The sequence below is a fragment of the Manacus vitellinus genome, unplaced genomic scaffold, assembly GCF_001715985.3.
Source record: "Manacus vitellinus isolate BGI_N305 unplaced genomic scaffold, ASM171598v3 scaffold_12_pilon, whole genome shotgun sequence".
Lineage (NCBI taxonomy): Eukaryota > Metazoa > Chordata > Aves > Passeriformes > Pipridae > Manacus > Manacus vitellinus.
Window position 1 is genome coordinate 17,007,833 of NW_021938949.1, and position 15,057 is coordinate 17,022,889.

Sequence of the window (15,057 nt, forward strand, 5' to 3'; positions counted from 1 at the left end):
CGGGCTCGACCTGGCCCCGACACCCCCCTGTGCGCCCCCGCGCCACCAGGGTACCCGCTGCTGTCACTCCGTGGGTGCCCCACGTGTCCCCCTGCCGCGGGTTTGGGGTGTCCCCACACCCTCCTTCAATGGGCCAGGGTGTCCCACGTGTCCCCTGCTCGGGGTTGGGGTGCTCCTACATCCTCCTTCAGTGGGTCAGGGTGTTCCCCGTATCCCCCATCATGGGATGCAGTGTCCCTGTATCCTCCCTCAGCGTGTCAGGGTGTCCCCGTGTCCCACCTTGTCCATGCAGAGCGGTTTTGGGGAGCACGCCCCACACCCGTGAGGGCTGTGCCCTGCCTGTCCCTACCTGTCTCTGTCCCCCAGGCGTGCTGCCCCTGTGTTGCCGGCCCCCATCATGGGACAGGGCCCCCCGGCAGCCCCTCGGGCTCCCACTCGCCCCATGTCGTGCCTTCAGCAACAACAAGATCCAGGTGGAGCTGGACGAGAGCTCAGGTATGGTGGTGTGTCACCCTTGACCCATGGGCATTGTGGGGCACAGGCAGGGGCACTTCCATCCCTGTCCCCTGTGGCCCTGGGCATGGAAGGCCACCAAAGCCCCAGGTGTTCCAGCTGCAGCTGCTTGGGACCCTTGGAGTCAAGTGTTTGGGGTCAGGAGCCTTGCTGATCGTGGGCACTTCAGGTGGCTGGTGCTGCTGGGGTGCCACAGGCCAGCCCTGGCTGTCACTGTCCCCTCTGTGGGGTTCCTGCTTTGGGCACCTGGTAGAGTGGCAGTGCTTCTTCAGGGAACAGCTGTTGGGAACTTCTGCTACCAGGAATAGCTGTCACGAGACCACAGTCCCTGCTCTGAACAAAGGTGCCTCTTGTGGCTTCACAGTTCCTGCCTTCAGGCCCCTGGGTGTGTCCTCACGCTGTCCCCATCCTGGGAATGGCTACAACACCCAAACTAAGCATTTGGGGAGGACCTTTTGGGGCAGGGTAGGGCTCTTTGGGAGGGGACAAGGGCTCAGACCCCTTCCCGTGGTGGTGCTGGCAGGCTCAGTCAGGGGTGTGATCCCCTGGGCAAGACTGGGCAAACATGCAGGTTCAACTTTATCTGTTGAGCCCAGAGAGAAGGGAAGTGTTGAGCAGCATGACCCCAAAGGTGGCTGGTCTTTGGGACACGGGAATTGTCACTACACATGTCCTGGTCCGTGCTCCAGGTCCATCACTGGCTGAGTGAGCCTGGCTCACTGGGCAAAAGCAGGACCTTGCCCTTGGCCCTGCAGCTCTGGGAGCTTTTTAAAGAGCCAGGAGTGGGAAACAGGGAGGCAGGTGAAGCTGCCCTGGGCAGGGCAGTGTGTGCTGCTGTGGTGGGGAGTCTGATATCTCTGTGTTTGCTCTGGCACAGGTGTTGCCATGATGAAGTTCAAGAGCCCCCCAGTGAACAGCCTGAGCCTGGACTTCCTCACTGAGTTTTCCATAAGCCTGGAGAAGCTGGAGAATGACCGTGCCTGCCGGGGTGTGATCATTACATCTGTAGGTGTTGTCCCTTGCTCATGTTTGGTCTCTTGGGTCACTGGTCTCTGGGATGGGAGGGCCTGGAGGCGGCTTTGATTGGTTTTTGTAAGGGCTGTGATCTTCCTTCTGTGCCTTTTTCTGGCAGAACAACAACGGCCAAGTGTTGTCATTTGTCATGCAAATCAAATCTGCTTGTCTGCCAACCTGATATGTCCCGTGAGATCTCCTGGAGGAGATGCCAGTGTTTATTTTCAGGCATGGTGCGGGGATAAGGTGGTGCCTGGGAATGGTACAGGGCAGGTTTTGTGCTTTGTGGCTGATTGTACCCACACAGGGACCCTGACAATGAGAAATCATGCTACAGGCAGAGTCCCAGCACTGCAGGCCATGGTGGTGGGATGATCCAGGCTGTGGGAGCACTGGGGAGATATTTTCAGAACCCCAAAAGACCCTCATATCGCATCTAATTATCACTTTCCTGAGGCTGCCACGCTGAGGGCTAAAGGATGACGGTGACTCTAAGTGATATCTGTATTTTCCTGACTCCAGACTATCCCCAAAATATTCTCCTCTGGCCTGGACATCATGGAAATGTGTGGGAAGAACATGGAGCACTATGGAGAGTTCTGGAGAGCTGTGCAGGAGCTGTGGCTGCGGCTCTACGGCTCCAACATGGTCACGGTCGCTGCGATCAATGTATGTCCTTTGGACCCACCTCCCTTGTCACCTCTCACCTGCTGTGGCTTGTTTGCACCGTGTGGGCAGGGACAGCCGAAAAATCAGGCTGAAACAAATCCAAATAATGTGTTTGTTGGGGTGTTTGGGCGAAATTCGTGTCTGTCAGCATGTGGGGTTGTGGGAAGGTACGGAAACGTGGGATGCTGCAGGCACCGTGTGAGCTGCAGACACTGCTGGGGTGTAGCAGCATTTCAGCACTTCCACCAGGTTTTGCTCCTCCAGCTGTGGTTCTTGGCCAACAGGGAAGTGCTGTTGGAATCTCGATGTCCGTGGATGGGTCGTTACATGTTTGGTGTCTTCTTTTCATTTTCCAGTGCGGTGCTGCCCTGGCAGCTCCCGGTGGTGTCTGTCCACAGCCCGTCTTTGAAGGCAGCTGGGTCTTCCCACGGGCATCCTGAGCAGGGCTGAGCAGCACCAAGCCATGGCAAAGATGGTCACAAATGGAAGGGAATCCTCCCCTGGGAGGGTGGTGAGGCCCTGGCACAGGTTGCTCAGAGAAGTTTGGGCTACCCCATCCCTGGAAGTGTCCAAGGCCAGGTTGGATGGAGCTCTGAGCACCCTGGTCTAGTGGTTGTGTCCCTGCCCATGGCAGGGGGGTTGGAACGAGATTGGCTTTAAGGTCCCTTCCAACTCAAACCATTCTGTGATTCAATGAAACCCTGATAACCTCTCAGAGATCTTCCTTAGGGCTGTTTCGGATCAGATGATCAGAAATTTGGGCGACATCTGCTCTGTCACCCCGTGTCATCCCTACTCTGGAGGGATCAGTGAAGCTGGGGGATATTTGTAACCATGTCCTAGACTCACTCCATCCTTCTGTCTGCCAGGGGTCCAGCCCAGCAGGAGGCTGCCTCATCGCCCTGTCGTGTGACTACAGGATCATGGCAGAGAACCCCAAATTCAGCATCGGCCTGAACGAAGCCCAGCTGGGCATTGTGGCTCCCTTCTGGTAGGCCAGTGCCTCCTGCTTCTAGGGCCATGTGTAGGTCTCTAAAAAGAATTCGTCTTCAAGGAGTTAATTAGGCAGTTTAACAGGTCATGGAGGTGTAGGTTGTGTGTCAGTGATCAGGTAGATGCAGCTGCAGGAGATGGTACCTCATTTCTGTCCTATCCTGCAGGTATCTGAAAAGCTTTCAGGTTGCAGAAAGTCCTCATGTCCTTAACCAGCAAGGACCTCAGTTCTGACCCTGCAGTCAACTCTGAAACTGGTGGTGGGGGTTCTCACTGGTCAGGCTCAGTCTGGGAATATGCTTTTCTCAGGGTACATGGTGTGTACCTGCAAAATCCTTTGGTGTGGAGATCTCTGAAAGCGTAGGGACAGTAACATACTGAGGCCCTTGGTTGCCCTCAGAGCATGTAAATGCACTGTTGGAAAGGAGCTTTCACACCAAGTTTGCCCATGTCACAGCAAATGGGTACAGCTGGGACCTGTGCATTGAGGGGCCAGTGAGGAGCTCTCGTGGAGGGGAGAGTGAACTCTGTTGGGGTACTGCCAAAAGTGGCTCTTCTCACATGATTTTCTTGGTGTGGCTGAGCCTGCAGCTGCTGTTCAGAGCCCCGAGCCTGGGGAGTGGGACCAGGGTGCTCTCAGCTCCAGTGGCTGGGTGAGCTGCCCCTGGGTGTTCCTTTCCCTCACTGTGGCTTTCCCTCCCATCTTCTCCAGGTTTAAGGACACGTTTGTGAATGTTGTGGGACACCGGATCGCTGAGCGCTCCCTCCAGCTGGGCTCCCTCCACCCTGCACCCGAGGCACTCAAGCTTGGCCTTGTGGATGAACTGGTGCCAGAGGAGAAGCTCCTGGAAAAAGCTTCGGCCATCATGGCACGGTGGCTGGCCCTTCCTGGTAAACCTCTGGCAGGGGAGGAAGGGATCTGATCTGAGTGGGAAGGACAGATGCCAGGGCTGGTACCTGGGAGCTATGTAACAGTTTCCACTGAAAGGGAAGGTGTGGATGGCTGGGAAGTGGGAGAGCTGAGCACAGCAGTCCTGGAAGCCTTGGACAGCCTGGAAGCTGGGTGTGCAGGGCACGTGGCTCCAGCTCAGCTCGCCCTGCCAGCCCTGCTGAGTCAATCTGGAGGTGCCTGAGTTCCAGATACAAACTGAATGTGTCTGTCAGTGGAGGTGTTAGCCCAGAAAAGCTGCCATGGAATTGAGGGAACAGGCTGGGTGAGAGCAACTGGATGACTGCCAGTCTGCTTTCATTGTCTGGATCAACTCTTGGCACTCTGCTGAGCTGGGGATGGCAGTGATGGGGGTGTGAGGACAGACACACGGCACAGACATCCTGTGTGTTTGGGCTGCTCCATGACTGCAGCACATGGTTCCTGGGCTGGGAGAGGGCTCTCTGCCAGATCTGAGCTGTCCCATCCCAGACCACCTCTGTCCCCTGCTGTCCTGGTGGCAGAGTGACACCTCACCCCTCAGCATGTCTCAGCTGTGCCCTCCCCTGACTTGTAGGAGGCACTGTGCAGACCTGCCCCCTGAATCAGAGCCAGGAGTCTGTGCAGGAGGAGGTGTCTGTAGCACACAGGCACTGGAGCAATTTGGGGTTCCCAGTGTGCTGGGGGGGTCAGTCCTCATTTCACCATCACAGCTGAACTAAACTGAGGGTGTGCTTAAAACATTTGTTGCACAAATGTGCTGCCACATCACTGCATCTGGCTGTGTGTGTGAGGTGCTTGAGGCCTCAGTCAGCTCCAGCAGCATCCAGGTATCCATGTGGAATGGCACAGGCCCAGGGATGAGCTCGAGGGGACAGTGCTGCTGGCTTCTTTTACAATGTGTTTGGGAGGAACAGACTGTCTTGCCACAGGTTGAAGGGGTTGGTTTGGGGGAGCTTAGAGCCAGAGCAGTTTCAAATAACAAGGAATTTTGTTTGGTTACTGCTGTCCTGAGCCTGGGGGTGTGTATTGGGAGGGGGTGTTGGGAAGAGGCTGGGCTCTGGAGGGCACAAAGAGGAGGAAATGCACTTCATCTGTGCCAGTAAATAAGTCATTTCCTCACTGAGCAGTACAGTCATAATTTATTGTATGAGAATTTATCCAGTTCAGCTTCCAGACAGTGAGATTTTCCTTCACCTTTCCCTGCTGGTTCAAGGAACCCTTTGCTGTGGGATCCCTTTCCTTTGCACCTGCATGTGGTGGTGGCAGTGGCTGGGAGCTGGTCAGGGCTGAGGACAGGGCGTGCTCCTCATCCTCACTGTCCTCTCCACAGACCATGCCCGCCAGCTCACCAAGTCCATGATGAGGAAGGCAGTGCTGGACCACCTGGTCGCTCACCGGGAGGAAGACATCAAGAACTTCATCAACTTCATCTCAAAAGAGTCCATCCAGAAGTCACTTCGCATGTACATGGAGATGCTGAAGAAGAAGAAGAGCTGAGAATCCAAGTGCCTTGGGGCAGGTCCTGGGAGGTCGAGTCACCCTCCGAAACGCTGCAGTGGCTGTAGGATTTCACAGCAAAGCCGTCTGCAGTGCCAGCAATTGGTGGCGTGCCACTGCTCCCATGGCTGCCCCAGCACTTCCCTTTGTCCTGTAGAGTGCCTGACACCACTGCTGCCTTCCCTGAGAGCAGGGGAAGCCTGCTCAGCCCCCCTGAGGGATGGACAGGGAGAGGGTCTCCACACACTGTGGCCTGAGCCCACCGGTCCTTGGATGTCCTCCCTCCTCTCCAACAGTTAATCATGAAATGAGATGTGTCAATAAATCTTCAGTGAGGTAGGAGATGGATGCTTTGTTCCCCGTGGTCACAGTGTCCTGGCTGGTGGCCTGTCCCCAGGCTCTGGTTCATGGTGGGCTGGGGGAGCTCTGCCCTGAGCTGTGTGTCCTGGGGGGTCTGGGCACGGCCGCTGTCACCCTTCTCCAACCAGATTCCAGGAACAGCCGAGGCGCAACAAGGCTCATGGATGGGGCTGCAGGGGATGCCTTCACAGGGGTTGGTGGTGGTGGGAGCTGGAGCTGGAATCGTGGTCTGCAGCTACAGGAGGAGCTCAGGCTGTGAGCTTCACCTCGACCGGGTAGTGGTCGCTGACTGCCAGGGCCTGGAGGAGGGCGAGAGGAGGGGAGAGTGAGTCCCTCACCCCTCACCGTGCCAGTGGGGCTGCAGGGCAGTCCATGGCTCTGCCAGAACCTTCTGCCTCCTGGAGGGGATCGCAATGTTCTGAACCCTGAGATACTTGACACACAGGGCTCCAGTTTTGGCACCTCTCATGGAGAGGCCCAGGCGTGGCCTGTGGTGGGCAATGGCAGGAGGGCACCTGCCCTCTGAGACCCTCATATCTCACTTGAGGGCTCTGTGCCAGCATTGCCTCTTACTCTGCAGTCTTGCCTGCACCTGCCCATGGAAGACCGTGGAAAAACCCCATGCATCTCTTCTCATCCCCTTGGGGACAAATCCCAAATTTGAGACAGTGACCCCAAATCCCCCTTCCTGTTTCCCCCCTTGGGTTCCTTGTCACCCTGAGCCCCCTGAACAGATGATGGCAGCCCTGCAGCCTGGGCCAGCTCGGCTTTGGTGCCTGTTAGATCCCCAGGTTTATGGTCCTGGCTCACCTCCTCCTGGTCCAGCCGGAAAGCACGCTGGAAATCGTAGATAGCAGCCGAATTGGACACGATGCTTCTCTTCAGCTTGGCCCCACACACCACGATCCTGCCAGGGAGATGTGGATGGTGGGTCCCACTCCTGCCCCTGCACTCAGCCACTGGTAGGGCAGGGCGGGCAGGGGGTCCCTGGGGTGTTCTGGGGAGGGGGGTGGCAGTGCATGGGGTGGTGCTCACCTGTCATAGGCACGACGTCTGACTTGCCCCACGGTGGTGTCGTGTGCTGTCGGGGGATGCAGCCACTTGAATGACGTCGCTGGTGCGCAGGGCGGATGGACGACCAGTCCATGGCTGGGACCATAGCACAGGTCGGCGTTGAAGTCACCCAGGGAACATGCATGTTCGCAGTGGGTCAGAGGGAGAGTCAGGTCTGGAAGGGGCTGTCTCTGAACACCAGCCCTCCGTGGGGTCGTCCTGTGCTGGGGAATCCCGCCATGACAGGGCAGGAACAAGGTCTCCATCCCACGCAGCCCTGCACGCAGCTGCACTTGCCTTGGAGCAGGAACCCAGATGGGGGTCCCAACACCCTCAGTGCCACCCGCCCTGGTGCCACCCCAGATGCTTGTGACACTCCGTCAGTCCCCCACTTGTTGACAATGTCCAGGTAGACGTCGTAGAGCGCGTCGATCTCGGCGACGGCATCGTGTGGGGCTGAGTGCAGGGGCACCAGCACAAACTCCTCCACCTCTGCCAGGGGAGAGGAACGTCAGCCCCACAGCCACTCAATGCCACCACCCAGAGCCACTTGTCCCCTGCTTACTGGTGCGGGGTGCTGAGACCCTCAGGATGAACGGCTCCCGGCTGAAAACATCCTGGCGGTCCTTGTACTGGTAGGTGTCCACCACAGACACGACATCTGTCCTGTGGGAGCAAAGGGATGGTTACCCTGGGGCTCAGCATGGCCTCTGTGTCCCCTCCATGGTACTGGTGTCCCTGTGGTGCTGTGGCACAGGTGGCAGCACCCCCAGCCCTGTTACCTGTAGATGAAGAGGTACATCTCCTTGTAGTTCTCCCGTCCCAGGGGGCCACTGATCTCGTAGTCATATGGGGACTTGGACGCACTGTGGAGATGCAGAGGCAGGATGGTGACGTGGCTGCCACCAGTGACATGGCTGGTACCATCCTGGGTTAGCCTTGGCACGTCCAGGAGCTGGGCAGCCGTGGGGTTGGCACCACCAGTCCTGCTCTGCTGTCCCTGTGGGTCACTGTGCTCTGGCCGTGAGGTGACATGGGGTGTGGTGGCTCTGAACCCCCCCATGTCCCGCCCCGGGGTGGCTCCTTGAGCACAGCAGGACGCAGGGTGGCTCCTGCCACCCCTTTCTCTGCAGGGACGCTCCTCAGCTCCCTTTGCAGCAGGGCTGAATTAGGTCAGTGAGCAGCCTGGGGCACTGCAGCACCAGCGTCACCCTCCCTGCCCCGGCTGCTTTGTGGCCCTGCTGGAGGGGACACCGAAGGGGCGAGGACACGGGCTGGGCGGACCTGCTCGGGAGCACTCCCAGCTTTCAACACAGTGGCAGCAGCTTCCTCCTGGTGCTCAGCTGTGCCTTTTCCCAAAATGGGGTCAGCACTCAGCCCGTGGAGGGGCTGCTGCCCTGCTGTGACCAGTTTTAGCCCACCCCAGCAGCCTCTCTTCCTCCTGGGGTGCCAGAGCCACTCACCTCAGAGTATCATCCACCACGGGGTCCGTCCCAGGGTCCTTCTGCCACTTACAGAGTCTTGGGGTGCAGGGTCTGCCTATCCCCACCCTCTTCATCCCCCCCCATGCCTCTGCCCTGTTCTGTTGGATTTTGGAGATGGAGCTTGCCAGAGCTGTAGTTCCTTTCCATCCTGCATGCTCAGGTGGGGTTACAGCTTTCAGAAGGGATTTTTACCACCTGTATCCCTATTCCCCTCACCAGATTACTTAGAGCGGCTTTTTTTGCTCAGTGCCCCAGCACTTTTCTCCTATTCCCCTTCCCAAAAACAACCTCTCTGCCGTTGGCTGACCTTTTTTTTTTTGCCTTTTATTGCTCAGACAGCTTGGCTTTCCCTGCTTATGCTGCCGTCCCAGCCCCAGCCCCGCTCGTACCTGTTGAGCTGCTCCATGAGCTCGGTGACGGCGCTGAGGTCGGAGTCGCGCACCTCCTGCACCAGCACCACGTCGTAGCGGAGCAGGATCTGCGAGGCCAAGGGGGACAGCGATGGTGGGAGGGAACCTGCTGCCAGCTCAGAGCCAGTCTCCCACCCACATCCCAGCCAGGCACCCTGGCATGGTGCTGGATACACCGCGGGGACCCACATGTCCCTCGGTCTCAGGGCAGATGTCCCCATGGGGGGCTCAGAGGGACTTGTGGCTGTGTCTGATGCCCTACCATGGTCCCCCCCAAGCCTTCATCCACTCAGGGCATCCCCAGCCCTGGGATGCCATCCCATCCTCAGCCACATGTCCTTGGCACAGGAGCCACGTTTGTGGCTGTCCCAGTGCCCAGCCTGTCCCCACGTTGTGCTGGCTGCACTCACGTTGATGATGATCTCTGCCACCTCCTTGTTGGACATCTTGGTGTCACCGAAGGCCTGGATGTTGAAGGCACCGACGCGCAGGGTGGCAGTGGCCGGGCACAGGAGAGCCACAGCCAGCAGGGACAATGCCAGAGTCACAGTCCCCATCCTGCAGGGAGGGGTGCTGAGTCACAGAGATGGGAGCTGAACTTGGAAAACTCCTTTGGATTTGGGGTAGAAAAATAAAAGGACATGCAGATCCTTCCTCAGTCCTGCTGTACAAGAGCATATCATGATGGGCACTGCCTCGAGCAGCCTGTGGAGCTGGCACAGGCAGTCTGACAGCTCGCTGGTCCCAGAGAAGATAAATCCCATCCCACCACAGTGAATCCACCTCCTCCAGCTCCCAGGATCACCCAGCTCCACTCCCCGCTGGAATTTGTCCATCATCCACCAGCCCCAGCCACCACTGCCGGCACCCCAGGCTGTTCCATGTCCTTAAACTTTGCCACAGCCTCCACTGTTAGGGTAAGGAGCAGCTCCTCATCCCGGCTCGTCGCAGCTCATCCCAGTCCCTCCCGGTTCACAGCTGGAGGTGCTGAGCCTGGATCTGTCCTTACCTTGCCAAGTGTGCAGCACCTCTGCCCTCCCAGCAGCAGGATGGGCGGCTTTATTGCCAGTGGAGTTGCCGGCAAAGCAGGATGAGTCGGACACCCCCGTGGGGGTTTTGGCATGACTGTGGGCTCCTTCCCGCATTGGGAAACCAGAAATCCCACAGGATGACAGGGTGGGGCCAGCACAGCCTCCTCTGTGCTGACACAGCAAAGGGCAGCCCTGGAGGCTTGACAGGGCTGGAGCATCCCAGTGGGAATGGGTGGGCACGTGGGACTCGGGGGGCTGCAGCCAACTGGGGTGGCCTCCCAGATCACAGAGTGGGCACAGTGGCCAGGCAGGAGGTGAAGGGCACTGACCTTAATTAGGTGATTCAGACAGTGTAATTAGAGGGAAGAGGAGGAAATGGCCTGTGTTTGGGTCAGGCAGGTGAGCACCAGGTGAGCACCGCCAGCCCCAGCTGCACCCCCTTGCAGCAGCCCTGGCAGTCACTCACAACAGCCCTGCTGGTGACCCAAAGCAGCCCCACCGGTGACCCAAAGCAGCCCAGGAGGAGTGGCATTTCCCGTGCCAGCCCCCAGCATCACCCCGGGGTGATGAAGGATCAGGAGGCTCTGACAGGCAGGGAGACAGCAGCAGCCCATGCCGGGACTTGCCGGGCTCTCACATGTGACACCAGGTTTTGCATCCTCACACCCAGTCTCGGGATGAGTCCAGTGTCCCTCAGTGCTGTGTCAGCACCGAAACCCCAAAAGTCCCCTGGGAAGCACCAAACCCCCTGGGAACTGACTCACATCCTCCACTTCCCCCCACTCTCACTGTCAGTGTCCCCCGTCAGCCATCCATACAGGCGGGCTCTGTCAGGATAAATGGCAAGAGCACCTGGAAAGCCTGGAGCCTCCCAGGCTCTTCCCGGTGTCCCTGCTTTTGCTGCAGAAAGGGAAGTAGTGCTTGCCACCCCGTGGGTCCAGGTGTCTCCATGGCAGGAGGGTCCCCCAGCCCCGGAGACCTCCCTGGCAGGGGATGGGGGACTTGAATGCCAGGGGCTGCTGGGGAGACTAAAGGGACCTTCCCTCCAGAGTTGCAAAGGCTGGAAGAGGCTCATTTTTAATGGAAGCAGAGAGCATCCCACTCCCACAAGATCCAAAAGAGTGGCTCCTTGCAGAGACAGTGGGCAGCTTGGCTGGCACTTGTGGCATGTGGGCTTCCACAAAGGCTGCAGGTGCACGCCGGGATGTCCTGGTAGCCACCGGCACAGGGACAGGCTCAGCGGGCTTTCAGGGTCACCTCCACAGGGAAATGGTCACTGACGGCCAAAGCCTGGGTATGGGAGAGAGCAGAGAGGGCCTGAGCTCATCCAGACACTGGGATGGCTGGCTGAGACCCCAACACTCCTCTCCAACCCCCAAATTTAGACCATATCCCAAACTGCTCAGTCTGGGGGGTTGATTCAGTGCAAGACTTGGGGTTGGGCCACCCTGGGGTGCGCCTTGAGGAACAAGGAGCCCACCCACACTCCCAGGAGGTATGATGGGGTGGATCCCACTGCTGGTGGGCCCATGTGCCCTGGCCCCTCACTCACATCCTTCCTCTGGAGGTGGAATTTCTGCTCGAAGTTGTTGACGGTGGCGGAGCCGGGATCGATGTCTTGGCGCAGGGCGGTGCCGCAGGCGACGATGCTGCCGGGGCAGCACGAGGGTGTGAGTGCCTGCCAGCCCCCCCGTGCCAGCCACTGCCCCCTACCAGGGCACCCACCGCGTAGGCAACAGTTTGGTGTCGGCCACGGTGGTGTCGGCGCTGTCGGAGATGAGCCACTCGCAGGCGCGCAGGGAGCGCAGGCGGATGGACGGCCACTGCGAGCTGGTCACGTAGGCACAGTCGGCGTTGAAGTCACCCAGCAAGATGATGTCCTGCAGGGCAGCGTGTTGTGTCCCTGCCCATGGACCTTACGGGTCAGCAGGGGCTCCCTAATTTCTTAAAGGGTGGCGACAAACCCCCCTGGGGCACTGCAGTGCACGGGGAGACAGCGGAGACAACCTGCAGCTCCCTGCCTGGAGATTGCTGGGGTGGCACCTGCTCTAATGGGTACAAGAGGCCTCCCATGGGACAAGTCCATCCACTTGCCCACTCAGCTGCCCTCAGAGAGGAGCTGAGCTCACTGCCATTGCTTACATTAGTCCCCCACTTGTTGATGACGTCGGTGTAGACGTCGTAGAGCGCGTCGATCTCTTCCGCTGCATGGCTGGGCTCGGAATGCAGGGGCACCAACACGAACTCCTGAACCTCTGCCACACAGGTGGTTGTCAGCCCTCACCTCAGCTGCAGCAACTGAGAAGGGAGCAGGAACGACAGGGACCACCCCCGGCCAAGCCCCAGCTACCAGCTGGGAAAAGCTGCTGCAGGGAAAGGGTGTCTGTGGTGGTGTGTGTGTCCTCCAGACTGGAATTTCCTGTGGGGAACTGCATCCATTTGCACAGGGTTTGCTGCTTGTTTCCTGTCAGCTTTTCCAAGCCACCATGGTTTGGGGAAGGAGATGGAGGTGGGAGAGATGGGAGAGTGTATGTGCCCTGAGGAGGTTCTAAGGAGGTGGAGGTGATGGCAGGGGGTAGGTGATGGAACAAGGTGGGAAATGGGACATGATGGGAGATGGCAGAGATGGGGGATGACAGGCAATGGTACAGAGATGGTACATGAGGGAGATGGAACCCAAGAGGAGGAAGCAGATGGCGGGATATGGCACAAGATGGGAGGTAGCAAATAATGGGATGCAGGACACGATGGGAAGCAGCTGGAGATGTGAAATGGCACACAACTGAACAGAACACATGGTGGGAAATGACAGACAACGGGATGTGATGGGAATTGACAGGAGATGGCACATGGTGGGAAAGAGCAGGCAGTGCCAGCCATGCTGAGCAGGTATGTGGGACCCCTGGGCACCCACGGGTGGGAGATGGTCCCACTGCACTAAAGGACCCTTGTGGAGCCCAGTTGGCAGGCATAGCTCTGGGCTTAGCACTCTGTGGAGGGGACCCTGTGCCAGGTCTGGCATCCCCCAACAGCAGCTCTGCTCACGTGTGGTGGGCGAGGAGAACTTCACAATGAAGGGCTCCCTGCTGAAGGTGTCGTTCCCACAGGACTCGCAGCCATCGTCGTAGTAGTAACTTCCCAGCACAGAGACCATGTCCGACCTGAGGGAGGAGAGCAGGGCAGCCCCCAGCACAGCTCCTGGCACAGACAGGACCTCTAAAGGTACCCATTGCCCTTTGGGGGTTGCTGGGGAGGGCAGCAGGTGACACAGGGGACACTGGACCCTGGTGACATCCCTTACCTGTAGACAAAGAGGTACTGCTCCTTGTAGCTGGTCCGACCCAGGGGGATGCTGACCAAAAAGCTGTAGGGCTGCCCAGAAGCACTGGGGGGGAGATGTGGAGAGGGTGAGAGGAGGCTCCTGGTGCTCCCCAGCACCCATCAGGCTCTCTCCAGCTGAGCCAGGGTGCCTTGGCATGGTGAGATGCCAGCTGGGATCCAGCCCAGCATCCCATTTGCAGTCACCCTCACACTGTGCCATCAGGGTCACCTGTTGAGCTGGTCCATGAGCTTGTCCACGGCACTCAGGTCGGCATCCCGGACCTCCTGCACCAGGATGATGTCGTACTCCGACAGGATCTGGGGGGACAAGCTCAGAGCTGCTCTTCCCTGGCCGAGAGCTGCTCATGGAACACCCATGGGTGCCTCAGCTGGGCTGCAGAGGCTCCCAGGCTGGCAGTGGGAGGCAGCAGGGCCTTTCCCACCCCTCCCTGGGTCTGCACCAGAAATGCCAAAGACCCTACAGCAGCTGTGCTGGATCAGAGCAAGGGATGGATTCCCCCTGACACCCCTCCCCACCTCCCTCACTGTCCCAGGGAAGGGGCTCCTCTGCTGGTCTTCTCTGCCTTGGAAGGACCCTGGGATCACACAGACCCATCTGTCTACTACCATCATCCCAGCAGCTGCTCCGAGGGGGGAACCTGGGCAGCACCAAGCATTGCCCACTCTGGATTGGGCATCAGCAAGAGTGGAGATGGCCTGAGGTGGGAGATGGTGACGAGGGATGAGCAGATGGGTGAGTGAAGGGAGGTTTGGATGGATGGATGGATGGATGCCTACAGAAAGCTGGTGTCCCACTGTCCCAGGGTCACTGCCTCCCAGAGAGCAGAGAGTGTCCAGGGCTGCTCCTCTCCCCTGCACTCACAGAGACGATGATGTTTGCCACGGTCTGGTTGGACATCTTGGTGTCCCCAAAGGCCTTGATGTTGAAGGCGCCGACCTTCAGCGCGGTGGCCACGTGCAGCAGGAGAGCTGCAGCCAGCAGGGACAGCACCAGCTGGGAGGCTGCCATCCTGTGTGCAGAGGGACAGGGAGGGGCTCAGCCCTCCTGGATAGGATAGGCTTTTGGCACAAGTGGTGGAGGTGACCAGAGTAATCCCACTGGCCATACTGGTTTCACTGAGAAGCATCTGTTTTCCAGTGAACCACGAGGATCCAGGGATTGTGTACATCCATCACGTGGGGCCTCATCCTGCCTGTCCCTCCTGGAGGGAGGCCAGACCACTCACGAGGCCAGAGAGGAAAATTCACTGGCAAAAGAGTAAATGTCATTTCATGGTGACACAGAACGGTCCCTTCCTCATTCACCGTGCTCAGCTCGGACACCTCTCCTGGCCTGGGGTGGGTGGCAGTGGCCAGGGACACTAAAGTCCTTTGGCTTGTGCCTCTCCCACCTCTCCTTGCATCTGTGCCAGAGACCCCAGAGACCCTTCAGCAGCTGTGCTAGGACAGAGGAAGGGATGGATGCCCCCCAGCACTCCTCCCCATCTCCCTTCCCGCCTGGAACATCCTCACCTGGGGTATCCTGCCCCCCATACCCCCATTTCCCAGCACTGCCCCTGCCCCATCCTCACCCACGCTGTTGTCCCTCAGGACCCCTCGCCGAGGCAGCACAGCAGCTCCCACCCACGGGGGAAGGCTTTTGGGAAGTATTCCCGTGGCACTCCGCTCCCTGGGGTAATATTTCACCAGTGTGTGGGATCTGAGCCCTGCCCAAGCCCAGGTGCCCCAAGCAGGAACCTGATAAGACGGACTGAGAGGAC

General features: G+C 58.8%; 3 protein-coding genes across 3 annotated transcripts; 1 reads left to right on the plus strand and 2 right to left on the minus strand.

Moving 5' to 3' along the window:
- Positions 1–206: 206 nt before the first annotated feature.
- On the plus strand, positions 207–5,965 carry ECI1 (enoyl-CoA delta isomerase 1). The gene is made up of 6 exons (XM_018067516.2): positions 207–495; positions 1,391–1,518; positions 2,050–2,196; positions 3,066–3,187; positions 3,902–4,080; positions 5,451–5,965. Exons 1-6 carry the CDS (start codon positions 222–224, stop codon positions 5,615–5,617), a joined length of 1,017 nt encoding a protein of 338 aa, XP_017923005.2. The 5' UTR covers positions 207–221; the 3' UTR covers positions 5,618–5,965.
- Positions 5,966–6,225: 260 nt separating this feature from the next.
- LOC115307117 (deoxyribonuclease-1-like 2) lies at positions 6,226–9,481 on the minus strand. Its single transcript, XM_029957861.1, has 8 exons — positions 9,335–9,481; positions 8,904–8,992; positions 7,813–7,896; positions 7,596–7,696; positions 7,328–7,522; positions 7,013–7,058; positions 6,788–6,884; positions 6,226–6,276 (listed from the first exon to the last, which is right to left on the minus strand). The coding sequence occupies exons 1-8, from the start codon at positions 9,479–9,481 to the stop codon at positions 6,226–6,228; spliced, it is 810 nt and encodes a 269-aa protein (XP_029813721.1).
- Positions 9,482–11,111: 1,630 nt separating this feature from the next.
- On the minus strand, positions 11,112–14,306 carry LOC103763750 (deoxyribonuclease-1). The gene is made up of 9 exons (XM_029957920.1): positions 14,160–14,306; positions 13,506–13,594; positions 13,257–13,340; positions 13,001–13,116; positions 12,306–12,308; positions 12,098–12,210; positions 11,681–11,835; positions 11,508–11,604; positions 11,112–11,245 (listed from the first exon to the last, which is right to left on the minus strand). Exons 1-9 carry the CDS (start codon positions 14,304–14,306, stop codon positions 11,192–11,194), a joined length of 858 nt encoding a protein of 285 aa, XP_029813780.1. The 3' UTR covers positions 11,112–11,191.
- Positions 14,307–15,057: the final 751 nt, after the last annotated feature.